At 44.7% G+C, this 21,158-nt stretch overlaps 1 protein-coding gene across 2 annotated transcripts in view; it reads right to left on the bottom strand.

The window, feature by feature from the left end:
* Nucleotides 1-21,158, bottom strand: part of NOX4 (NADPH oxidase 4) — a 260,925-nt gene that overhangs the window by 124,707 nt on the left and 115,060 nt on the right. For both annotated transcript variants that reach the window (XM_040426362.1, XM_040426363.1), the window contains one exon: nt 11,494-11,554. In XM_040426362.1, the coding sequence (XP_040282296.1) occupies nt 11,494-11,554 (61 nt within the window). The remainder of the gene's footprint in view (nt 1-11,493; nt 11,555-21,158) is intronic.

Raw genomic sequence — 21,158 nt, 5'->3', positions numbered from 1 at the left:
CCCATATTAAAATCATTAGTGGCTAGTGCGGCCCCCCACCCCCTATTAAAATCATTGGTGTCCAGTGCGGCCTCTCCTCCCCCCCCTAATTAAAATCATTGGTTAACAACCCCCCCCCCCCCATCATTGGTGGCAGCGGAGCGGCAGTTCCGATCGGAGTCCCAGTTTAATCGCTGAAGCTCCGATCGGTTACCATGACAGCCAAGACGCTACTGCAGTCCTGGCTGCCATGGTTACTTAGCACTTTTAGCAGCATTATACTTACATGCGCTGTCTGTGGCCGGCCGGCGCTCCTCCTACTGGTAAGTGAAAGGTCTGTGCGGCGCATTGCTTATAGCACAGAACTGTCACTTACCAGTAGGAGGAGTGCCCTCTCCAATCCGATGGTATATTTAACTTGAAGCATCCCCATCACCATGGGAACGCCTCACCGTAGGACATTTTGACTAATCTCTCAATTTTAAAATCAGTTTGAGGGTTTAGTAAGACTGCAGAGTGCTTCTGTCTTTGCTATTTTTTTGTTATATTTTTTTGTTATATTTTTATATTGATTGACATCCACACAATTGTTAAATTGTGTAGGATGTCTATTGTGGTACTTGTGGTTCACTGCGGGCATCCTCCACCGTATGCATTTTTGCTGGGGATCGCAATTAGCAACGGGCCACAAATGCAGGATTTGCTCCCCTATATATATGCACGACTGCATGTGGGTTTGAGCACCTCCTGCTAATACCACGCTAGTCTTTTCAGTTTGTATATGTTAGAATATACCATCGGATTTGGGTTAGATCTTGAAAACTCAGATCCGACAGTATATTCTAACACAGAGGCGTTCCAATAGTGATGGGGACGCTTCAAGTTAGAATATACTAAGAACTGTGTACATAACTGCCCCCTGCTTGATTATAGCACAGACCTGTCATTTACCAGTAGGAGGAGCGCCCGGCCGGCCACAGACAGCACACGTAAGTATAATGCTGCTAAAAGTGCTAAGTAACCATGGCAGCCAGGACTGCAGTAGCCATGGTAACCGATCAAAGCCCCAGCGATTAAACTGGGACTCCAATCGGAACTGCCGCTCCACTGCCACCAATAATGGGGGGGGGGAGGGGGGTTGTTAACCAATGATTTTAATTAAGGGGGGGAGAGGGGAGGCCGCACTGGACACCAATGATTTTAATAGGGGGGGGGGGGGGCCGCACTATCCACCAATGATTTTAATAGGGGGGGTGGGGGTGAGGGAACACACTGGCCACCAATGATTTTAATACTGGGGAGGGAGGGGGGTGTTGCCCCTACTGCCTGGCAGCACCCGATCTCTTACAAGGGGCTGTGATCCGCACAATTAACCCCTCAGGTGCGGCACCTGAGGGGTTAATTGTGCGGATCACAGCCCCCTATAAGAGATCGGGTGCTGCCAGGTATAAGGGGGCAGTTATGTACACAGTTCTTAGTATATTCTAACTTGAAGCGTCCCCATCACCATGGGAACGCCTCTGTGTTAGAATATACTGTCGGATCTGAGTTTTCACGATCTGAAAAAGCTAATACTATTATTTTCCGTTATAACCAGTGAAGTTCGGGTCCCCATTGACTTTAATGGGGTTCGGGTTCAAGTTCGGAACAAGTTCGGGTCCCGAACCCGAACTTTTTTTTAAAGTTCGGCCGAACTCCCCGAACCCGAACATCTAGGTGTTCGCTCAACTCTATATATGAAGAAAAGTTTAAGTTAATAAAGAAGTTATTTAATGCATTTGGTGTGCTCTCTAAACCTACTGTTTCCATAGAACGGCGCTAGAGGAATTACAAAGTAATAGACAGTCTGGTTAGACTAAAAGTCAGAGATATCAAAATTCTTCTAATGCCACAGCGCAAAAGGCACTTCATAGTGCTGCGCCTGCCACATTTACTTCTCACATCAATAGCATGTCCTCTTACGCAGTTTCATCATCACTTATTTACAATTTGTACACTTTCACCACAGTAGCAACGAACGGTTCACAAACTGCACAGTCTCAGAAATACCGCCACCCAATCATCCCTTTTTGAAACTCTTATAAATCGTCCTTTTTACCCATGACAGGAATGAGGGATTTGTGTGCAGACAGCACATCACCCACCATATATACCATCCACGAAGCCAGCTCACCACACATTACTTCGTTCATGAGCTAAACTCTGCCGACGTCGAAAATAGAAACTAGTCATAATAATGGGACTTGACGGTTTAGTTTGTAAGTTCAGCCTGTTATCCTGCAAAGTGGATCCAGAGGATGGTAAAAAAAAAAACTCATGAGGTAGAAACCAATTTTGCTTATTTTAGGGGAAAAATGTATTCCTGATTCCAATCCGGCAATCGGAATTCACTGACGAGCAAACGGGTAACAATCTTTTCAACTTTTGACTTTCAGGCTCCATATCTCATCATCCACTACAGCTTCAAGCGTGAGACTCCTATCATTTTATAGACTATCGTCTTTGCTATCTCATACAAATTGGACTTGCAGCTATTTAGCATAGGATTATTTATGCAGATTCTTGTCATGTAACTGCATTGTTACTGTTTTGCTCCTGATGGGGGAACAATCTTTTTCTTCTTGTATACTACAAATTACAACCTGTTCTCACATTCCCTAATAGCTCAGTGTGTTATTTGGTTGATTCCCAAGTGAAAGGTCATTGGTTTGAATCCAGGAGCAGCCATGAAGAAGATTTCCCAAGAAAAGAGAAACAGCATCATCCAGCTCATCGATAGCAGTATCTCAGCCAAGAAAATTGCCAAACTACATCATGTGAGTACCATGAAAGTTAGAAGAATATGAAATGAAGTCCGTCCATCCATCCCAAAGCCAAGAGGTGGACGTACAGGCAAAATATCGGAGTCAACAAGTCGGCTCATCACAAGGTTTATCAGTTCTGGCGCAATAAACACAGCAGTGGAGGTGGCTCGTATGCTCATAATAGTGAGATCACAGACATCCATGCAAGCACTGTGCAACGCACATTACACAAGTCTGGAATGGTGGCCCGGAAGAAGGTTTAAGAAGCCTCGACTTCAATATCATCATAAGAAACGGCTTGAGTATGCAAAAAAGTACAAACAGTGAACAATAGAAGATTGGAAATAGGTGATTTGGAGTGATGATGCGAAAGTCAATAGACTGGGCTCTGATGGGTGCAAAGGGGTCTGGAAGGAACAAGAGAAAAGGGGCCTAACGGATCGAGAAATTTAAGGAACTGTCAAGTTTGGTGGAGGAAGCCTGATTATATGGGGTTGTTTCTCAGCCAAAGGCATTGGATACTTGACCAGGGTCGATGTTGATCTCAATGCTGAGCTATATGTGAGTATCCTACAAGAGTTACTTCGTACACTCGAGTATTATGGGTAAGAAAAGGACGACATAGTGTTCCAGCGGGACAACAACCAAAAGCATATGTTGAGATTGGCGAACAAATGAAGTAGAGTTGCTGGATTGGCTCCCATAGTCCCCAGACCTCAACCCAATCGAACACTTGTGGGTAGAGTTGAAGAAAAAGCTGTATTTGTACCTAAGTGAGTTGACTAGCATGCACCAACATTGGGAATGTGTAGAAGAGACCTATGAACAGATTTCTGTCGAGACATGCTTGAATCTGATCAAGAGCATGCCCACCCTCTGTTTTCTATCACTGACCCAGTTACTTACCGACATGCAAACATTTTTTCTCAGTCCAAGCATTTCTCATTTTATGTAACCTTTTTTGTGGCACAGTATCAAATGCCACTGTGGTCCAGTCTACAACTTACCTCTTCATAGATTAGATTAGTTTGACCAATCCCTCATAAATGTGTGCTGATACGGCGTTATGCACTTATTTCCATTGAGATACTCCAGGATAGCATTTCTTAGAAACCCTTTATACAGTTTACCTACAACAAGTGTTAGGCTACTTTCACACTAGCGGCAGCCTTCTCCGGCAGGCTGTTCCAGCATAGGAACAGCCTGCCAGATTCGTGCTGCCGCTAGTGCACCGTTCCACCAGAAGTCCACTCCGGCCCCATTGACTATAATGTGGATGGGCCGGAGGTCCGGCCGCAGTACGGCAATCATGACGACAGGCGGCCGGAATAAAACTACGACATGGCAATGGGGCTGGAGCGGACCTCCGGCGGCACAGTGCACTAGCGGCAGCACGGATCCAGCAGCCTGTTCCCTCGCCTGAACAGCCTGCTGGAGAAAGCTGCCACTAGTGTGAAAGTAGCCTTCGACTTACCGACCTATAGTTTCCTAGCTCACCTCTCTTTTAATACTGGCAACATTATTGCTAAGTGCCAATCCTGTGAAACAGACCCTGACATTACAGAGTCCTTAAATATCAGAATAAAAGGGTCACAAACTGCACAGTCTCAGAAATACCGCCACCCAATCATCCCTTTTTGAAACTCTTATAAATCGTCCTTTTTACCCATGACAGGAATGAGGGATTTGTGTGCAGACAGCACATCACCCACCATATATACCATCCACGAAGCCAGCTCACCACACATTACTTCGTTCATGAGCTAAACTCTGCCGACGTCGAAAATAGAAACTAGTCATAATAATGGGACTTGACGGTTTAGTTTGTAAGTTCAGCCTGTTATCCTGCAAAGTGGATCCAGAGGATGGTAAAAAAAAAAACTCATGAGGTAGAAACCAATTTTGCTTATTTTAGGGGAAAAATGTATTCCTGATTCCAATCCGGCAATCGGAATTCACTGACGAGCAAACGGGTAACAATCTTTTCAACTTTTGACTTTCAGGCTCCATATCTCATCATCCACTACAGCTTCAAGCGTGAGACTCCTATCATTTTATAGACTATCGTCTTTGCTATCTCATACAAATTGGACTTGCAGCTATTTAGCATAGGATTATTTATGCAGATTCTTGTCATGTAACTGCATTGTTACTGTTTTGCTCCTGATGGGGGAACAATCTTTTTCTTCTTGTATACTACAAATTACAACCTGTTCTCACATTCCCTAATAGCTCAGTGTGTTATTTGGTTGATTCCCAAGTGAAAGGTCATTGGTTTGAATCCAGGAGCAGCCATGAAGAAGATTTCCCAAGAAAAGAGAAACAGCATCATCCAGCTCATCGATAGCAGTATCTCAGCCAAGAAAATTGCCAAACTACATCATGTGAGTACCATGAAAGTTAGAAGAATATGAAATGAAGTCCGTCCATCCATCCCAAAGCCAAGAGGTGGACGTACAGGCAAAATATCGGAGTCAACAAGTCGGCTCATCACAAGGTTTATCAGTTCTGGCGCAATAAACACAGCAGTGGAGGTGGCTCGTATGCTCATAATAGTGAGATCACAGACATCCATGCAAGCACTGTGCAACGCACATTACACAAGTCTGGAATGGTGGCCCGGAAGAAGGTTTAAGAAGCCTCGACTTCAATATCATCATAAGAAACGGCTTGAGTATGCAAAAAAGTACAAACAGTGAACAATAGAAGATTGGAAATAGGTGATTTGGAGTGATGATGCGAAAGTCAATAGACTGGGCTCTGATGGGTGCAAAGGGGTCTGGAAGGAACAAGAGAAAAGGGGCCTAACGGATCGAGAAATTTAAGGAACTGTCAAGTTTGGTGGAGGAAGCCTGATTATATGGGGTTGTTTCTCAGCCAAAGGCATTGGATACTTGACCAGGATCGATGTTGATCTCAATGCTGAGCTATATGTGAGTATCCTACAAGAGTTACTTCGTACACTCGAGTATTATGGGTAAGAAAAGGACGACATAGTGTTCCAGCGGGACAACAACCAAAAGCATATGTTGAGATTGGCGAACAAATGAAGTAGAGTTGCTGGATTGGCTCCCATAGTCCCCAGACCTCAACCCAATCGAACACTTGTGGGTAGAGTTGAAGAAAAAGCTGTATTTGTACCTAAGTGAGTTGACTAGCATGCACCAACATTGGGAATGTGTAGAAGAGACCTATGAACAGATTTCTGTCGAGACATGCTTGAATCTGATCAAGAGCATGCCCACCCTCTGTTTTCTATCACTGACCCAGTTACTTACCGACATGCAAACATTTTTTCTCAGTCCAAGCATTTCTCATTTTATGTAACCTTTTTTGTGGCACAGTATCAAATGCCACTGTGGTCCAGTCTACAACTTACCTCTTCATAGATTAGATTAGTTTGACCAATCCCTCATAAATGTGTGCTGATACGGCGTTATGCACTTATTTCCATTGAGATACTCCAGGATAGCATTTCTTAGAAACCCTTTATACAGTTTACCTACAACAAGTGTTAGGCTACTTTCACACTAGCGGCAGCCTTCTCCGGCAGGCTGTTCCAGCATAGGAACAGCCTGCCAGATTCGTGCTGCCGCTAGTGCACCGTTCCACCAGAAGTCCACTCCGGCCCCATTGACTATAATGTGGATGGGCCGGAGGTCCGGCCGCAGTACGGCAATCATGACGACAGGCGGCCGGAATAAAACTACGACATGGCAATGGGGCTGGAGCGGACCTCCGGCGGCACAGTGCACTAGCGGCAGCACGGATCCAGCAGCCTGTTCCCCCGCCTGAACAGCCTGCTGGAGAAAGCTGCCACTAGTGTGAAAGTAGCCTTCGACTTACCGACCTATAGTTTCCTAGCTCACCTCTCTTTTAATACTGGCAACATTATTGCTAAGTGCCAATCCTGTGAAACAGACCCTGACATTACAGAGTCCTTAAATATCAGAATAAAAGGGTCTGTCTATTACATTACTAAATTTCCTTAGGATATGCAGGTGTATGCCACCTGACAGATGCCCGACAGGGCTGATAAATTGTCTATTTGAATCCTTTTAACATGCCACGGCAGTGGCGTGCCTGGGGCGGGGCATCTGCCCTGGGTGCCGGCTCTTAGGGGGGGTGCCAGACACAATGAGCGCGTCCATGAATACAGATGGTGGCGCTCATTGCTTTTCCTTTTATAAGATGCAGTGCATCTTATAAAAGGAATACTAGTAGTGAGCTCTTCCATAATGGATGCGCTCACTAGTCTGCAGGAGGAGGGCGAGAGAAGCGCTGTGAGTGCTGTACAGTACTTACCTCTCCTCCTGCTTGCTCTTCTCAAGGTCCGCGCTGCTGTGTCCTGGCTGCCTGAAGCGTCAGGACGTACAAAGCACACTCTGACCTGATGCTGTAAGAGGTCAGGTGTCTGCAGCGCAGACCCTGAGAAGAGAAGACAGCCAGGACAGGGAGAGTGGCAGCAAGAGAGGTAAATATTACAGTCTGATCTGAGGTCTTATATGGAGGTCTAATGGGGGTCTGGAGAGGTCTAATGGGGGTCTGGAGTGGTCTATGGGGGGTCTGGAGGTCTGACTGGGGGGGTCAGGAGGTCTGACTGGGAAGGTCAGGAGTGGTCTATTGGTGGGTCCTGAGGTCCGACTGGGTGGTCTGGAGGTCGGATTGGGGGTCTGGAGGTCCAACTGTGGGGCCTTGAGGTCTGACTGGGGGGTCTGGAGGTCTGATTGGGGGTCTAGAGGTCTAATGGGGGTCAGATATGGTGGTCAGGAGGTCTAATGGGGGTCTTATAGGGGGGTTTGGAGGTCTAATGGGAGTCTGATCTGAGGTTTAAAACTGGGGTATTATATGAGGTCTAAAGGGGGTTTGGTCTGAGATGGAGGGATCTTATTTAGAGTTTTATATGGGGGATCTGATCTGAAAGGAAGGGAGGATTTTTTTTGTACTAGCGCATAAAATAAAGGGTTGTTTTCGTACTGACAAATTATCTGTGTGGTACCAGTATTTTCAGGGGGACTGTTTCTGCTGGAGAGTATTGGGGAGCACAGTGGACACAGTATTGGGGGTGGCAGGATGGGGTGTTGAGAAGGTGGGAGGATGATGGAAAAGTAAGAAAATAAGATGTCTGTTTGTTAAACTATGCAGAGGCTGAAAGAAGTCACCATGGTGGTCTGGTCTAACAGGAGAAGAAGAGGAAAGAGAATATCTACATAAGAGAAGAGACATCACTGGATGGAAGAGGTATGTGGCGCTGTATTATCCTGTATGTTCTGTAGCGCTGTATGTAATGTTTTCCAAGTATGTCTTTAACCGCAGGATCGCGTTCCGGAGGCGGCTGACTCAGGCACAATCACGCACCTACGCGTCATCTCGCGATAGGCGAGATTTCCTGTGAACGCGCGCACGCAGGCGCGCGCGTTCACATGAACTGCAGGTAATCGAGTGGATCTGCAGCCTGCCAGCGGCGATCATTCGCTGGCAGGCTGTAAATCCGATTTTTTTTAACCCCTTAAAGGTATATTAGACGCTGTTTTGATAACAGCGTCTAATATTCCCGGCTACCTGGTCCTCTGGTGGTCCCTTTTGCTTGGATCGACCACCAGAGGACACAGGCAGCTCTGTAAATTAGCACCAAACACCACTACACTACACCCCCCCTGTCACTTATTAACCCCTTATTAACCCCTGATCACCCCATATAGACTCCATGATAACCCCCCTGTCACTGATCACCCCCCTGTCATTGATCACCCCCCTGTAAGGCTCCATTCAGACGTCCGTATGTGTTTTGCGGATCCACAGATCCGCGGATCCGCAAAACACATACGGACGTCTGAATGAAGCCTTACAGAGGGGTGCTCAATGACAAGGGAGTCTATTTGGGGTGATCACCCCCCTGTAAGGCTCCATTTAGACATCCGTATGTGTTTTGCGGATCCGCGGATCCGCAAAACACATACGGACGTCTGAATGGAGCCTTACAAGGGGGTGATCACCCCAAATAGACTCCCTGATCATCCCCCTGTAAGGCTCCATATGGACATCTGAATGGAGCCTTACAGGGGGGTGATCAGACCATATAGACTCCCTGATCACCCCCCTGTAAGGCTCCATTCAGACGTCCGTATGTGTTTTGCGGATCCGCGGATCCGCAAAACACGGACACCGCGGAACCGCAAAACACGGACACCGCGGATCCGCAAAACACGGACACCGGCAATGTGCTTTCCGCATTTTGCAGATCCGCACATTGTCAGAACTATATAGAAAATGCCTTTTCTTGTCCGCAATTGCGGACAAAAATAGGACATGTTCTATAGGCTCTACAAAAAACGCAGTGTTCGCCCGATCAGGCCTGATCTTATGCGAACACTTGCGTTCAGTCCGCCCCACCGCAGTGACCGTTTTTTTTTTTTATGATCACTGCAAAAACACCGTAAAATCGCTGCGGCGCTATAAAAAGATCACTTTTGATTTTTTTTTTTTTTAAACAAGTTAGCGGAAATTGTTTTTTTTGTTTTGTTTTTTTTGTTTTTTCTTACAAAGTCTCATATTCCACTAACTTGTGACAAAAAATAAAATCTCACATGAACTCCCCATACCCCTCACGGAATCCAAATGCGTAAATTTTTTTAGACATTTATATTCCAGACTTCTTCTCATGCTTTAGGGCCCCTAAAATGCCAGGGCAGTATAAATACCCCACAAGTGACCCCATTTCGGAAAGAAGACACCCCAAGGTATTCGCTGAGGGGAATATTGAGTCCATGAAAGATTGAACTTTTTGTCACAAGTTAGCGGAAAGGGAGACTTTGTGAGAAAAAAAATATAAAAATCAATTTCCGCTAACTTGTGCCAAAAAAAACAACTTCTATGAACTCGCCATGCCCCTCACGGAATACCTTGGGGTGTCTTTTTTCTAAAATGGGGTCACATGTGGGGTATTTATACTGCCCTGGCATTTTAGGGGCCCTAAAGCGTGAGAAGAAGTCTGGAATCCAAATGTCTAAAAATGCCCTCCTAAAAGGAATTTGGGCCCCTTTGCGCACCTAGGCTGCAAAAAAGTGTCACACATGTGGTATTGCGTACTCAGTAGAAGTAGGGCAATGCGTTTTGGGGGTGTCTTTTTACATATACCCATGCTGGGTGAGAGAAATATCTCTCTAAAATGACAACTTTGTATAAAAAAATGGGAAAAGTTGACTTTTACAGAGATATTTCTCTCACCCAGCATGGGTATATGTAAAAATACACCCCAAAACACATTGCCCTACTTCTCCTGAGTATGGCGATACCACATGTGTGACACTTTTTTGCAGCCTAGGTGGGAAAAGGGGCCCACATTCTAAAGAGCACCTTTAGGATTTCACAGGACATTTTTTACACATTTGAATTTCAAACTACTTCTCATGCATTAGGGCCCCTAAAATGCCAGGGCAGTATAACTACCCCACAAGTAACCCCATTTTGGAAAGAAGACACCCCAAGGTATTTCGTGATGGGCATAGTGAGTTCATGGAAGTTTTTATTTTTTGTCACAAGTTAGTGGAATTTGAGACTTTGTAAGGAAAAAAATAAATAAAAAAATCATAATTTTCCGCTAACTTGTGGCAAAAAAAATAAATTCTAGAAACTCGCCATGCCCCTCACGGAATACCTTGGGTGTCTTCTTTCCAAAATGGGGTCACTTGTGGGGTATTTATACTGCCCTGGCATTTTAGGGGCCCTAATGTATAGGAAGTCATTTGAAATCCAAATGTGTTAAAAATGCCCTGTAAAATCCTAAAGGTGCTCTTTGGAATGTGGGCCCCTTTGCGCACCTAGGCTGCAAAAAAGTGTCACACATGTGGTATCGCCGTACTCAGGAGAAGTAGGGCTATGTGTTTTGGGGTGTATTTTTACATATATACCCATGCTGGGTGAGATAAATATCTCTGTCAAATGACAACTTTGTATAAAAAAAATGGGAAAAGTTGTCTTTTAGAGAGATATTTCTCTCACCCAGCATGGGTATATGTAAAAAGACACATATAGTGAGAATATATATATATATATATATATACTGTATATACTGTATATAAATATATTTTATTTTTTTGTTACAAAAATGAGAGACAAGAGAATTTTTTTTTAGGCCAATTGGAGCACTTTCAATTTTGGAAAGAATCGATTCAGACCTGAATCAAATCAGTTGGCCAATTCGGCTGAATTGAACCCATTTGAGCAATTTGCTTATCTCTAGATAGGACTACTGTATATAACCAGTCCTTTTCTGCCATGGAATGGTTCTACAAACTTGATTTTTTTTTTCCAGCACAATTCCGAAGCTTTAAAGGGAATATGTCACCAGCGACCTCCCTATTCATTTGTTTGCATAGACACGTAGCTGTGGTCCACCTGTTTTTCTTTTGTTCATCAGAGGCTCCATTCCTGTGTTATGATACTTTTTCTTAATATGAAACTTAGGTGCAATGAGGATACTACTATTGCTTTTCTTGCACTCAAGATATGCACCTTTGGCCAGCCTGCTTTGCCGCTGCCTGACCTTGTCAATCAAGACAGCGAGGGAGGGGGTTGGCCACCGAAAAGAGTCGAGCTTGGGTGCAACTAGAGCAATGGTGGCGCCCTGAGCCCTAATTATACAAAGAGGGCCATAATGGAAGCCAGTTCACTGAAATAAAAGATTATTCAGTATTTCTTTAAAACATACCTGTCCAGTCTCCCACAACTTTAATGTGAACGGCAAATGTGGCTTTTGTGTCCGTAGGGCACTAAAATATGAAAATACAGAAATCAACAAGGAGGCAAAATTTTAAAAAATTACTACGAAAAAACATAACTACGTGCTACCTTTACAGAGGTTGGTGGAGATTATGTTATAATGACTTACTGTATATAAAGTAACTTAGAGTTGTACACAGAGGGCCACAGCTTTGTAGATGCATTTATTGTAAGTTATTTATAATGTTTCTGTAATTCCTAAATAAATTATACTTTTGCTGTCATCCTTTAAAACAATCCATACAATGCACTGGTATACTGTATATAGAGATGTATCTGTAAATAACAGTATATTTTGCATGGGGAGAATACTACTGAGGATTTTAGTCAGTGAAAATCCTTCTATTCTATACAGGGAAAGGTTCCTGCCTCCCATACAGGAAGTCCTGAGTTCAAGACCTGCAGAGACAAGGACTTCTGAGAGCACATCTGAGGGCTTCCTTCAAAAGGATGAGGAGCCACACTATGACTTTATAGTAAAGAGCAGGGATGTCTTAAAGGTAATATGTCATCATAAAATGAATTATTGTATGTTTTTAGGGTTAACATATTTTTTTATAATTTTTGGTGATGATATTTTAAAATGTTCATGTCAATATCTATATTTAAACAAAAAACATAAAATCCTGCATTTTTCTTACTGCCCGCTAAGCCTAATAATAGACGCCACTTCTTGATCTCTTTGCTCCAGTTATCTGCCATTCTAATCCTGCCTGTAATGATATCACCTCTGTGTATAGATAAGACAGGATCCACCACTCACAATAGGTGATTGTCAGAGATTATCTCTTCTTTCCCTGTACAGTGACCTCTGCACAGGTCACAGAGCATGCCCAGAAAACTCTCCTGACCACTGTCTATGGACCATGGGGCTAAAATAAAGCAATTTTCTTAATTCTTTCTAAAGACTGTTAAGAACAGCTCAGGTAAGATGGCCACCCCCATAATCATGTTCAGAAAATAAAATAAAAAAATCTACAATCAGAAAATAAAAACAGATTTGAAAAAAAGGTTATGTGTTACCATCTGATCATGCTGTTACAGCAGTTGCCAGAGTCCTATTGTTAATTGCCCCAGGACAGAATTCTCAATCAATCCATCAATTAAATGGGTGTAGACATTGACTATAAAGATTGTCTTTCTCTCTGGAGGACCCATTACACCGACAACACATTGATCTCAATAGGAACAGTGTAATACTGCAGTCAACCTGTGGTGGTGCTGCAGGGAAAGTAAATACTTGCTGCTATGTTCCCACGCTAAATTTAGCTGAACTCTGTGGGTCTCGTCACCTGATTTTTGGATAACCAAGTGGCCCTGGAAAAATATAAATAAAAGTGGCCCCATGTTTTAGGCGGGTCCAAATTGACAGAAGGAGGGGCAACACAAGTTGGCGGGGTCAGCAATACCATAGCACAAAATAGCGTCCCAGCAGAACCGTATATAACAGTGTGGTGGCCATAAATAGCTGCTATTTTCTGTCCTCCTCCTCCAGTTGTGGGCCACAGTTGAATTCAGGAGGACATGTGTGGTCACTGGACGGTTACATGAGTTTTTGAGTATCACAGGGTTATTTACCACTGAGAGCTCATTATGTACTCAGCCAACTGCATAAAAGGAGGGTTCAGGAGGCCCCATGGGGCATTGGCCCACCGGGAAATTTCCCTGTAAGGTCTATGGCCAATCTCCCTCCTGGATTGTAGCGATCTGACCACCTTTTTTAGAAGGTGGGATGGGAATGTTCGTTTTGAAGGAAATATGAAATGACTGATAATCCAATATCACAGGCTCCTGATTAGAGATGAGCGAATCGAAGTTGACTAAGTGGAATTCCTGGAAAAATTCGATTTGCACCAAATCCGAATTTCCTTATACTTTTTTGATTCCAGAGGGGAAGCAAACCAGGCTGGTGCAGTGAGCTGCATTTATATTAATATAAGCAGATATATAACGCGAGTTTGACCGCGACGCGTGGTTGATTAAGTGTGGTTGTGTAAGTGTGTGACTTAAGATTAAGTGAGGGAGTATCTGAGAGCTAAATTATTTGTGGACATTGATAAGTGGCTGTGTTTGACTGTATTTTGTGCTGTGATAACACTTTTTTTTTTTCCTTCTCCAGGGGTTGCACAGGTGAGCAATTAGGGTGTGGCTGTTTAATTAGGGTGTGGCTGTCTAATTAGGAGACTTTAAAAACTCAGCAGTAAGAACAGCACAGCCTTTTTGATTCCAGAGGGGAAGCAAACCAGGCTGGTGCAGTGAGCTGCATTTATATTAATATAAGCAGATATATAACGCGAGTTTGACCGCGACGCGTGGTTGATTAAGTGTGGTTGTGTAAGTGTGTGACTTTAGATTCAGGGACTTCTGTGGGGGACTGCAATTAGCCTGTATCGTATTACTACATTGTATTGTATTTTTTGCTTTTGTGGTGTAATCCCCATTTAGTATGTGTTGCACAATTGACAACGCAGTCCAGTGCACATCTTGCATGATGTATGCAGTCCTGGAACAGCCGTTCCAGGGTGAATTTCTTTGTTCAAGATGTGAGCAAATTACCCGTTTGGAATCGCTAATCGAGTCTCTAAATGGGCAAGTTGCAACACTGAGAGGCATTGACAATTTGCAAAAAAGTTTGCTTCTCACCGAGCAAGCACTCTTTGGGGTAGATGAGGGAGAGGGTGACAGAGAGGAGGCTGAGGAAAGTGAGGTAGCTAGCTGGGTAACATTTAGAAAGCGGGGTAGAGGGAAGAGTGCCAGGGAGGCTAGCCCTGATCTGACACACCCCAACAAGTTTGCACGTTTGGCAGATGAGGGGGATATCAGTCCAGGGACGGCACTGCCGCAGCCGGACACTTCCTCTGCCAGTCAGGGGAATGTCAGCTCCGGTAAGCAGGGGACCAGGAGAGCAGGGCAGGCCAGACAGGTGCTGGTAGTGGGAGACTCAATTATTAGGGGAACAGATAGGGAAATCTGTCACAAAGAACGTGATCGCCGAACAGTGTGCTGTCTTCCTGGCGCTAGAGTTCGACATATCGCGGATCGGGTTGACAGATTACTGGGAGGGGCTGGAGAAGATCCAGCGGTCATGGTCCATATCGGAACCAATGACAAAGTTAGGGGTAGGTGGAGAGTCCTTAAAAATGATTTCAGGGATTTAGGGCAAAAGCTTAGGGCAAGGACCTCAAAGGTAGTATTTTCCGAAATACTACCGGTACCACGGGCCACACAAGAAAGGCAGCGGGAGATTAGGGAAATTAACAAGTGGCTCAAGAACTGGTGTAGGATGGAGGGGTTTGGGTTCCTGGAGAACTGGGCCGACTTCTCTGTCGGCTACAGCCTCTATCGTAGGGACGGGCTGCACCTCAATGGGGAAGGAGCAGCTGTGTTGGGGAAGAAGATGGCTAGAAGGTTGGAGGAGTGTTTAAACTAGGGACTGGGGGGGAGGGTAATTACACTATAGAAGGGGAAGATAGTGCAGATAGAGACCGGGGGCAAGGTAGTGGGACTGGGGGAGAAATGGAAGGAGGGACAAGAACAGTTCAGAAGGAAAGGTGTAGGGTAAAAAATATACATAAACCTCTCATATGTATGTATACTAATGCCAGAAGCCTGACTAATAAAACTGGTGAACTGGAATTAGTGATGTGTGAGGAGGACTATGACATAGTGGGAATAACTGAGACATGGCTGGATGATAGCTATGACTGGGCAGTTAATGTACAAGGTTACAGTCTGTTCAGAAAGGATCGTCAAAACCGGAGAGGTGGAGGGGTCTGCCTTTATGTAAAATCTTGTCTAAAGCCCACACTCCGTGAAGATATAAGTGAGGGACATGAACATGTGGAGTCACTATGGGTAGAGATACATGGAGCTAAAAACAACAATAAATTACTAATAGGAGTCTACTATAAACCACCTAATATACCAGAGTCCACAGAAAATCTACTACTAAACGAGATAGACAAGGCGGCAAATCATAATGAGGTGGTTATTATGGGGGACTTCAACTACCCAGATATAGACTGGGAAACTGAAACTTGTATATCTCATAAAGGAAACAGATTCTTGGCAATAACCAAAGACAATTATCTCTCCCAACTGGTTCAGGACCCGACTAGAGGGACGGCCATACTGGACTTAATATTAACCAATAGACCTGACAGAACAACAGACGTGCAGGTTGGGGGACACCTGGGAAATAGTGACCATAAAGTAATAACCTTCCAATTATCATTCAAAAGAGCGTTTCTACAGGGAGAAACAAAAATACCAAACTTCAAAAAAGCTAAATTTAGCCAACTAAGAGAGGCCATAGGCCTAACTAACTGGGACAAAGTCCTCAAAAATAAAAATACAGCCAAAAAATGGGATATCTTTAAAAACATCCTAAAATCTCATTGTGAGAGGTACATACCGTATGGGAATAAAAGGTTAAGGAACAAAAAGAAACCAATGTGGATAAATAGAACTGTAAAGAAAGCAATAAATGACAAAAAGAAAGCATATAAAACCCTAAAACAGGAGGGTAGCACGGAAGCACTGAAAAACTATAAGGAAAAAAACAGAACATGTAAAAAACAAATAAAAGCGGCCAAACTAGAGACCGAGAGATTAATTGCCAAAGAGAGTAAAACTAACCCTAAAATGTTCTTCAATTATATAAATGTTAAAAAGTATAAATCTGAAGGTGTCGGCCCTTTAAAGAGTAATGAGGGGGGAGTCGCAGAGAGCGACGAGGAGAAAGCAAAGCTGTTAAATATTTTTTTCTCCAATGTATTCACTGAGGAAAATAAACTGTCAGATGAAATGCTGAATGCTGAAATAAATTCGCCATTAAAAGTGTCCTGTCTGACCCAGGAAGAAGTACAACAGCGACTTAAAAAAATCAAAATAGACAAATCGCCAGGACCGGATGGCATACACCCCCGTATCCTAAGGGAATTAAGTAATGTCATAGCCAGACCCTTATTTCTGATATTTGCGGACTCTGTACTGACAGGGAATGTCCCACAGGATTGGCACATGGCAAATGTGGTGCCAATATACAAAAAGGGTCCAAAAACAGAGCCTGGAAACTATAGGCCGGTAAGTTTAACATCTGTTGTGGGTAAACTGTTTGAAGGTTTTCTGAGAGATGCTATGTTAGAGCATCTTATGGGAAATAAGCAAATAACGCCATATCAGCATGGCTTCGTGAGGGATCGGTCATGTCAAACTAATTTAATCAGTTTCTATGAGGAGGTAAGTACTAGACTAGACAGCGGCGAATCAATGGATGTCGTGTATCTGGACTTCTCCAAAGCATTTGACACTGTACCTCATAAAAGGTTAGTATATAAAATGAGAATGCTCGGACTCGGAGAAAACGTCTGTAAGTGGGTAAGTAACTGGCTCAATGATAGAAAACAGAGGGTGGTTATTAACGGTACATACTCAGATTGGGTCACTGTCACTAGTGGAGTACCTCAGGGGTCAGTATTGGGCCCTATTCTCTTCAATATATTTATTAATGATCTTGTAGAAGGATTGCATAGTAAAATATCAATTTTCGCAGATGACACTAAACTGTGTAAAGTAATTAACACTGAAGAGGACAGTATACTACTACAGAGGGATCTGGATAGATTGGAGGCTTGGGCAGATAAGTGGCAGATGAGGTTTAACACTGAGAAATGTAAAGTTATGCACATGGGAAGGAATAATGCAAGTCACCCATACATACTAAATGGTAAAACACTCGGTAACACTGACATGGAAAAGGATCTAGGAATTTTAATAAACAGCAAACTAAGCTGCAAAAAACAGTGTCAGGCAGCTGCTGCCAAGGCAAATAAGATAATGGGTTGCATCAAAAGGGGCATAGATGCCGGTGATGAGAACATATTCCTACAACTTTACAAATCACTGGTCAGACCACACATGGAGGACTGTGTACAGTTCTGGGCTCCTGTAAACAAGGCAGACATAGCAGAGCTGGAGAGGGTCCAGAGGAGGGCAACTAAAGTAATAACTGGAATGGGGCAACTACAGTACCCTGAAAGATTATCAAAATTAGGGTTATTCACGTTAGAAAAAAGACGACTGAGGGGAGATCTAATTACTATGTATAAATATATCAGGGGGCAGTACAGAGATCTATCCCATCATCTATTTATCCCCAGGACTGTGACTGTGACGAGGGGACATCCTCTGCGTTTGGAGGAAAGAAGGTTTGTACACAAACATAGAAAAGGGTTCTTTACGGTAAGAGCAGTGAGACTATGGAACTCTCTGCCTGAGGAGGTGGTGATGGTGAGTACAATAAAGGAATTCAAGAGGGGCCTGGATGTATTTCTGGAGTGTAATAATATTACAGGCTATAGCTACTAGAGAGGGGTCGTTGATCCAGGGAGTTATTCTGATTGCCTGATTGGAGTCGGGAAGGAATTTTTTATTCCCCTAAAGTGAGGAAAATTGGCTTCTACCTCACAGGGTTTTTTTTGCCTTCCTCTGGATCAACTTGTAGGATGACAGGCCGAACTGGATGGACAAATGTCTTTTTTCGGCCTTATGTACTATGTTACTATGTTACTTTATGGTAACGAATTGCATTTTTTCCTAAAATGGCTGCTGCACCTGTGAGGACATGGAGCAAGGATCTCTGGGAAGGCGGAATCACCCATAATGCCATGCATGCAGCCAATCAGCAGCCAGCCATGCCTGTGATGTCACAGCTCTATGAATGGCATCAGCCATATTGGATTCTGCCATTTTCCAGTGTACTTAGTGCAGGGAGAGACGTCAGCAGGCGCTAGGGACAGTGCTAGGAAAGATTTCATTGTGCTAAAAATACGATTTACAAGTTCAGGGAAAGATTATTCAAGGTGTAGGGAAAGGATAGGGAGGAATCATTCCACAGCATTTATGTAGAACAGGGTTCAGTAGGGGAGGTTACAGCCTGGGTAATAGGAACAATTATACCTTGCTGCACTGACTGGGGATCCAAATTGCCATTATACAGCTCTGTAATTCCAGCAAACCGTTCTTGTTATTGGGGAGCAAGTGCTGTTTGACACAGCCATTAACAGGGTTTATTATAAGGAAATATTTCTACGTCTTATTTGCCCTTGTGCGGTGTAGTTATATGTTCTAAAGCATTTTTTGGCTTGTATGAGTTGTTATTGTGTGGCGAAGTGCGAATATTACAGCCCTTTTCGGCGTGTATTAGTGGCACAAAAACATTATTATTTGCCGTTCAGAGGTGCAGTTTTATGTTCTAAAGCCCTTTTTGTTGTGTATTAGTGGCAAAAGAAAAATATATTTGCCGTTCAGCGGTGCAGTTATATGTTCTAAAGCAGTTTTTTGCATGTATTAGTGGCATAAAAAAAGTATTTGCCCTTGTGTGGTGAAAAAAATTACATCTCTTTTTGGTGTGTATTAATGGGGGGGGGGGGGGGGGGCTTATTAGCCGTTGTGTGGTGAAGTGAGAAAATGACAGACTTTTTGGGGGGGTTTTAATTTCCTTTTTATTTATTTATTTGATCTAACAGTATGTCAGACAGAGAAGCGACAGGCCCTGCACATGGGAGTGGCAGAGGCCTAAATGTTTCTGGCGCAGGCACAGGTCACAGAAGAGTAAGGGGGCGTGCCAGCAGGGGTCACTTCAAAAGGCCTGAGCTCCTGGTGTCATCTAGCGATCGTGTCTTGACCAGCAACCCAGCGGTTCTTGAATGGTTGACTCGGCCATCCACTTCATCCCAAGTGACATCAGACACCCCCAGCCAAGAGTCAGTGGGTTATTCAGACACAACCGTTAGCTGGCATGGCCCGGGAGCAGGCTCTGTGCCCTCACCTGTCCTCAACCTGCCTCAGTCCTTTTTTGTTCCCTCAGCCAGAGAAGTATTATATGCTGTGGGCTCAAGCCCACTATACAGCAAGGATGAGCTACTAGAGGACAGTCAGCAGCTACTGGCCAGCCGAGATGTGGAGGAGACATCCGCCGCTTCCTCTTCTAGGTGGGCAAGTAGTGATGAGGAGAGTGGCGTGGGAGCTGGTGTTGCGAGGAATCAGGCTCCTGACCTAGAGACCGTTGAGGAGGACATCAGTGATGTGCAGACAGTACTCGATGATGATGATATAGCTGATCGCACTTGGGAGACGGGTGAATAAGCGGCTTCATTGTCATCGGGAGAAGAGGGTGGCAGCTTGACCGTGAGGCAGCGTTGGAGCCAGCAAGTCGCTAGTGTGGCCGAGAGTCAGCAGGGTGGTAGCAGTGGGAGGTAGGTAGCCAAACGTGCCTGGTGTAGACCACCCGCTTTGCAGGAGCCTACCTGCCCGGAAAGTAGTAAAGCACAGGTTCACGGAAGCAGCGTCGGTAGCAGTGAGTCAGTGTTGGGGGTAAAATCACCTACTCGCCGGTGTGGCAGGTTTTTGTTAAGCCGCCGGAGGAGGTGAACATGGCCATATGTAGAATCTATGGGCAGAAGGTTAGGCGTGGCCAGGGTGCCAATATTGGCACCACGGCCCTGCATCAACATATGCAGTGTCACCATGAAGTGGCCTGGTAGAACCATGGCTCTGATGTGGTGGTCCAGCCTGCTGCAGCAACCACTGCATTACCCAGTGGCATGCAACCGGTTTCATGCAGTCAAGGCTCCACCACCTCAGCCGAAGGGAACTGTCTGTCCTTCTCTTCATTTGCTGGTCCTGATGCGCCTCCTCCTACTCCTCGTCAGTCATTCCTTCAGCAATCAATCAACGAAGCAAGTGCCAAGAGACAACAGTATGAGTGCACTCATCCAACGTCGCAGAAGTTGAATGTGCTCCTGTACAAGCTCCCTTGCCAAGTGGTGGATTCTGCACCTTTCAGAGAACTGATGGCTCGTCCCGAGCCGAGGTGGAGAGTCACAAAACGTAATTTCTTTGCCAAAAAGGCAGTACCAGCCCTGCACACACATGTAGTACAGAAGGTGGGCCAGTCCTTGAGCCTGCCGGTGTCTGCCAAAGTGCACGGCAGTGCCGACGTTTGGAGCTGTAACTACGGTCAGGGACAATACATGTCCTTTATGGCCCACTGAGTGAATGTGGTTCCTACACAGCCACACCAGCATCTTGGCCAGGTGACACCGCTTCCGCCTCCACGTTGTCACTCTGTTGGTCCTGCGACAATGTCCGCCTTTGCCTCCTTATCCTCCACTGTGTCCTCAGTCTCCACTGCAGAGACAATTCACAGTGCCCCTCCAGCATACCACTTGTGCAGGGCACGGCAGTGTTACGCTGTTCTGCACCTCGTTTGCCTGGGCAAACATGGTCACACAGGGGAGGAACTGTTCCGTGTCCTTCATCAAGAAATGAAATCCTGGCTTTCTCTGTGACAACTAAAAATCGAAATCATGGTGACCGACAATGGGAAGAACATGGTGTTGGCGCTGCGTCAAGAAGAGCTGAGCCATGCGCCCTGCATAGCACACGTGTTCAATCTGGTTGTCAAGAAGTTCCTGAAGTCTTCCACACATCGGTAAGACATCCTAGAAATGGGCAGGAAACTTTGCATGCACTTCAGCCACTCGTATACCGCAAAGCACACCTTCCTTGAGCTGCAGCGGCAGAACAGCA

Source organism: Bufo bufo, chromosome 3 (assembly GCF_905171765.1).
Source record: "Bufo bufo chromosome 3, aBufBuf1.1, whole genome shotgun sequence".
NCBI classification, from domain to species: Eukaryota; Metazoa; Chordata; class Amphibia; order Anura; family Bufonidae; genus Bufo; species Bufo bufo.
The sequence above is the reverse complement of the archived record's forward strand: the minus strand, read 5'-3'. Positions and strand labels throughout refer to the sequence as shown.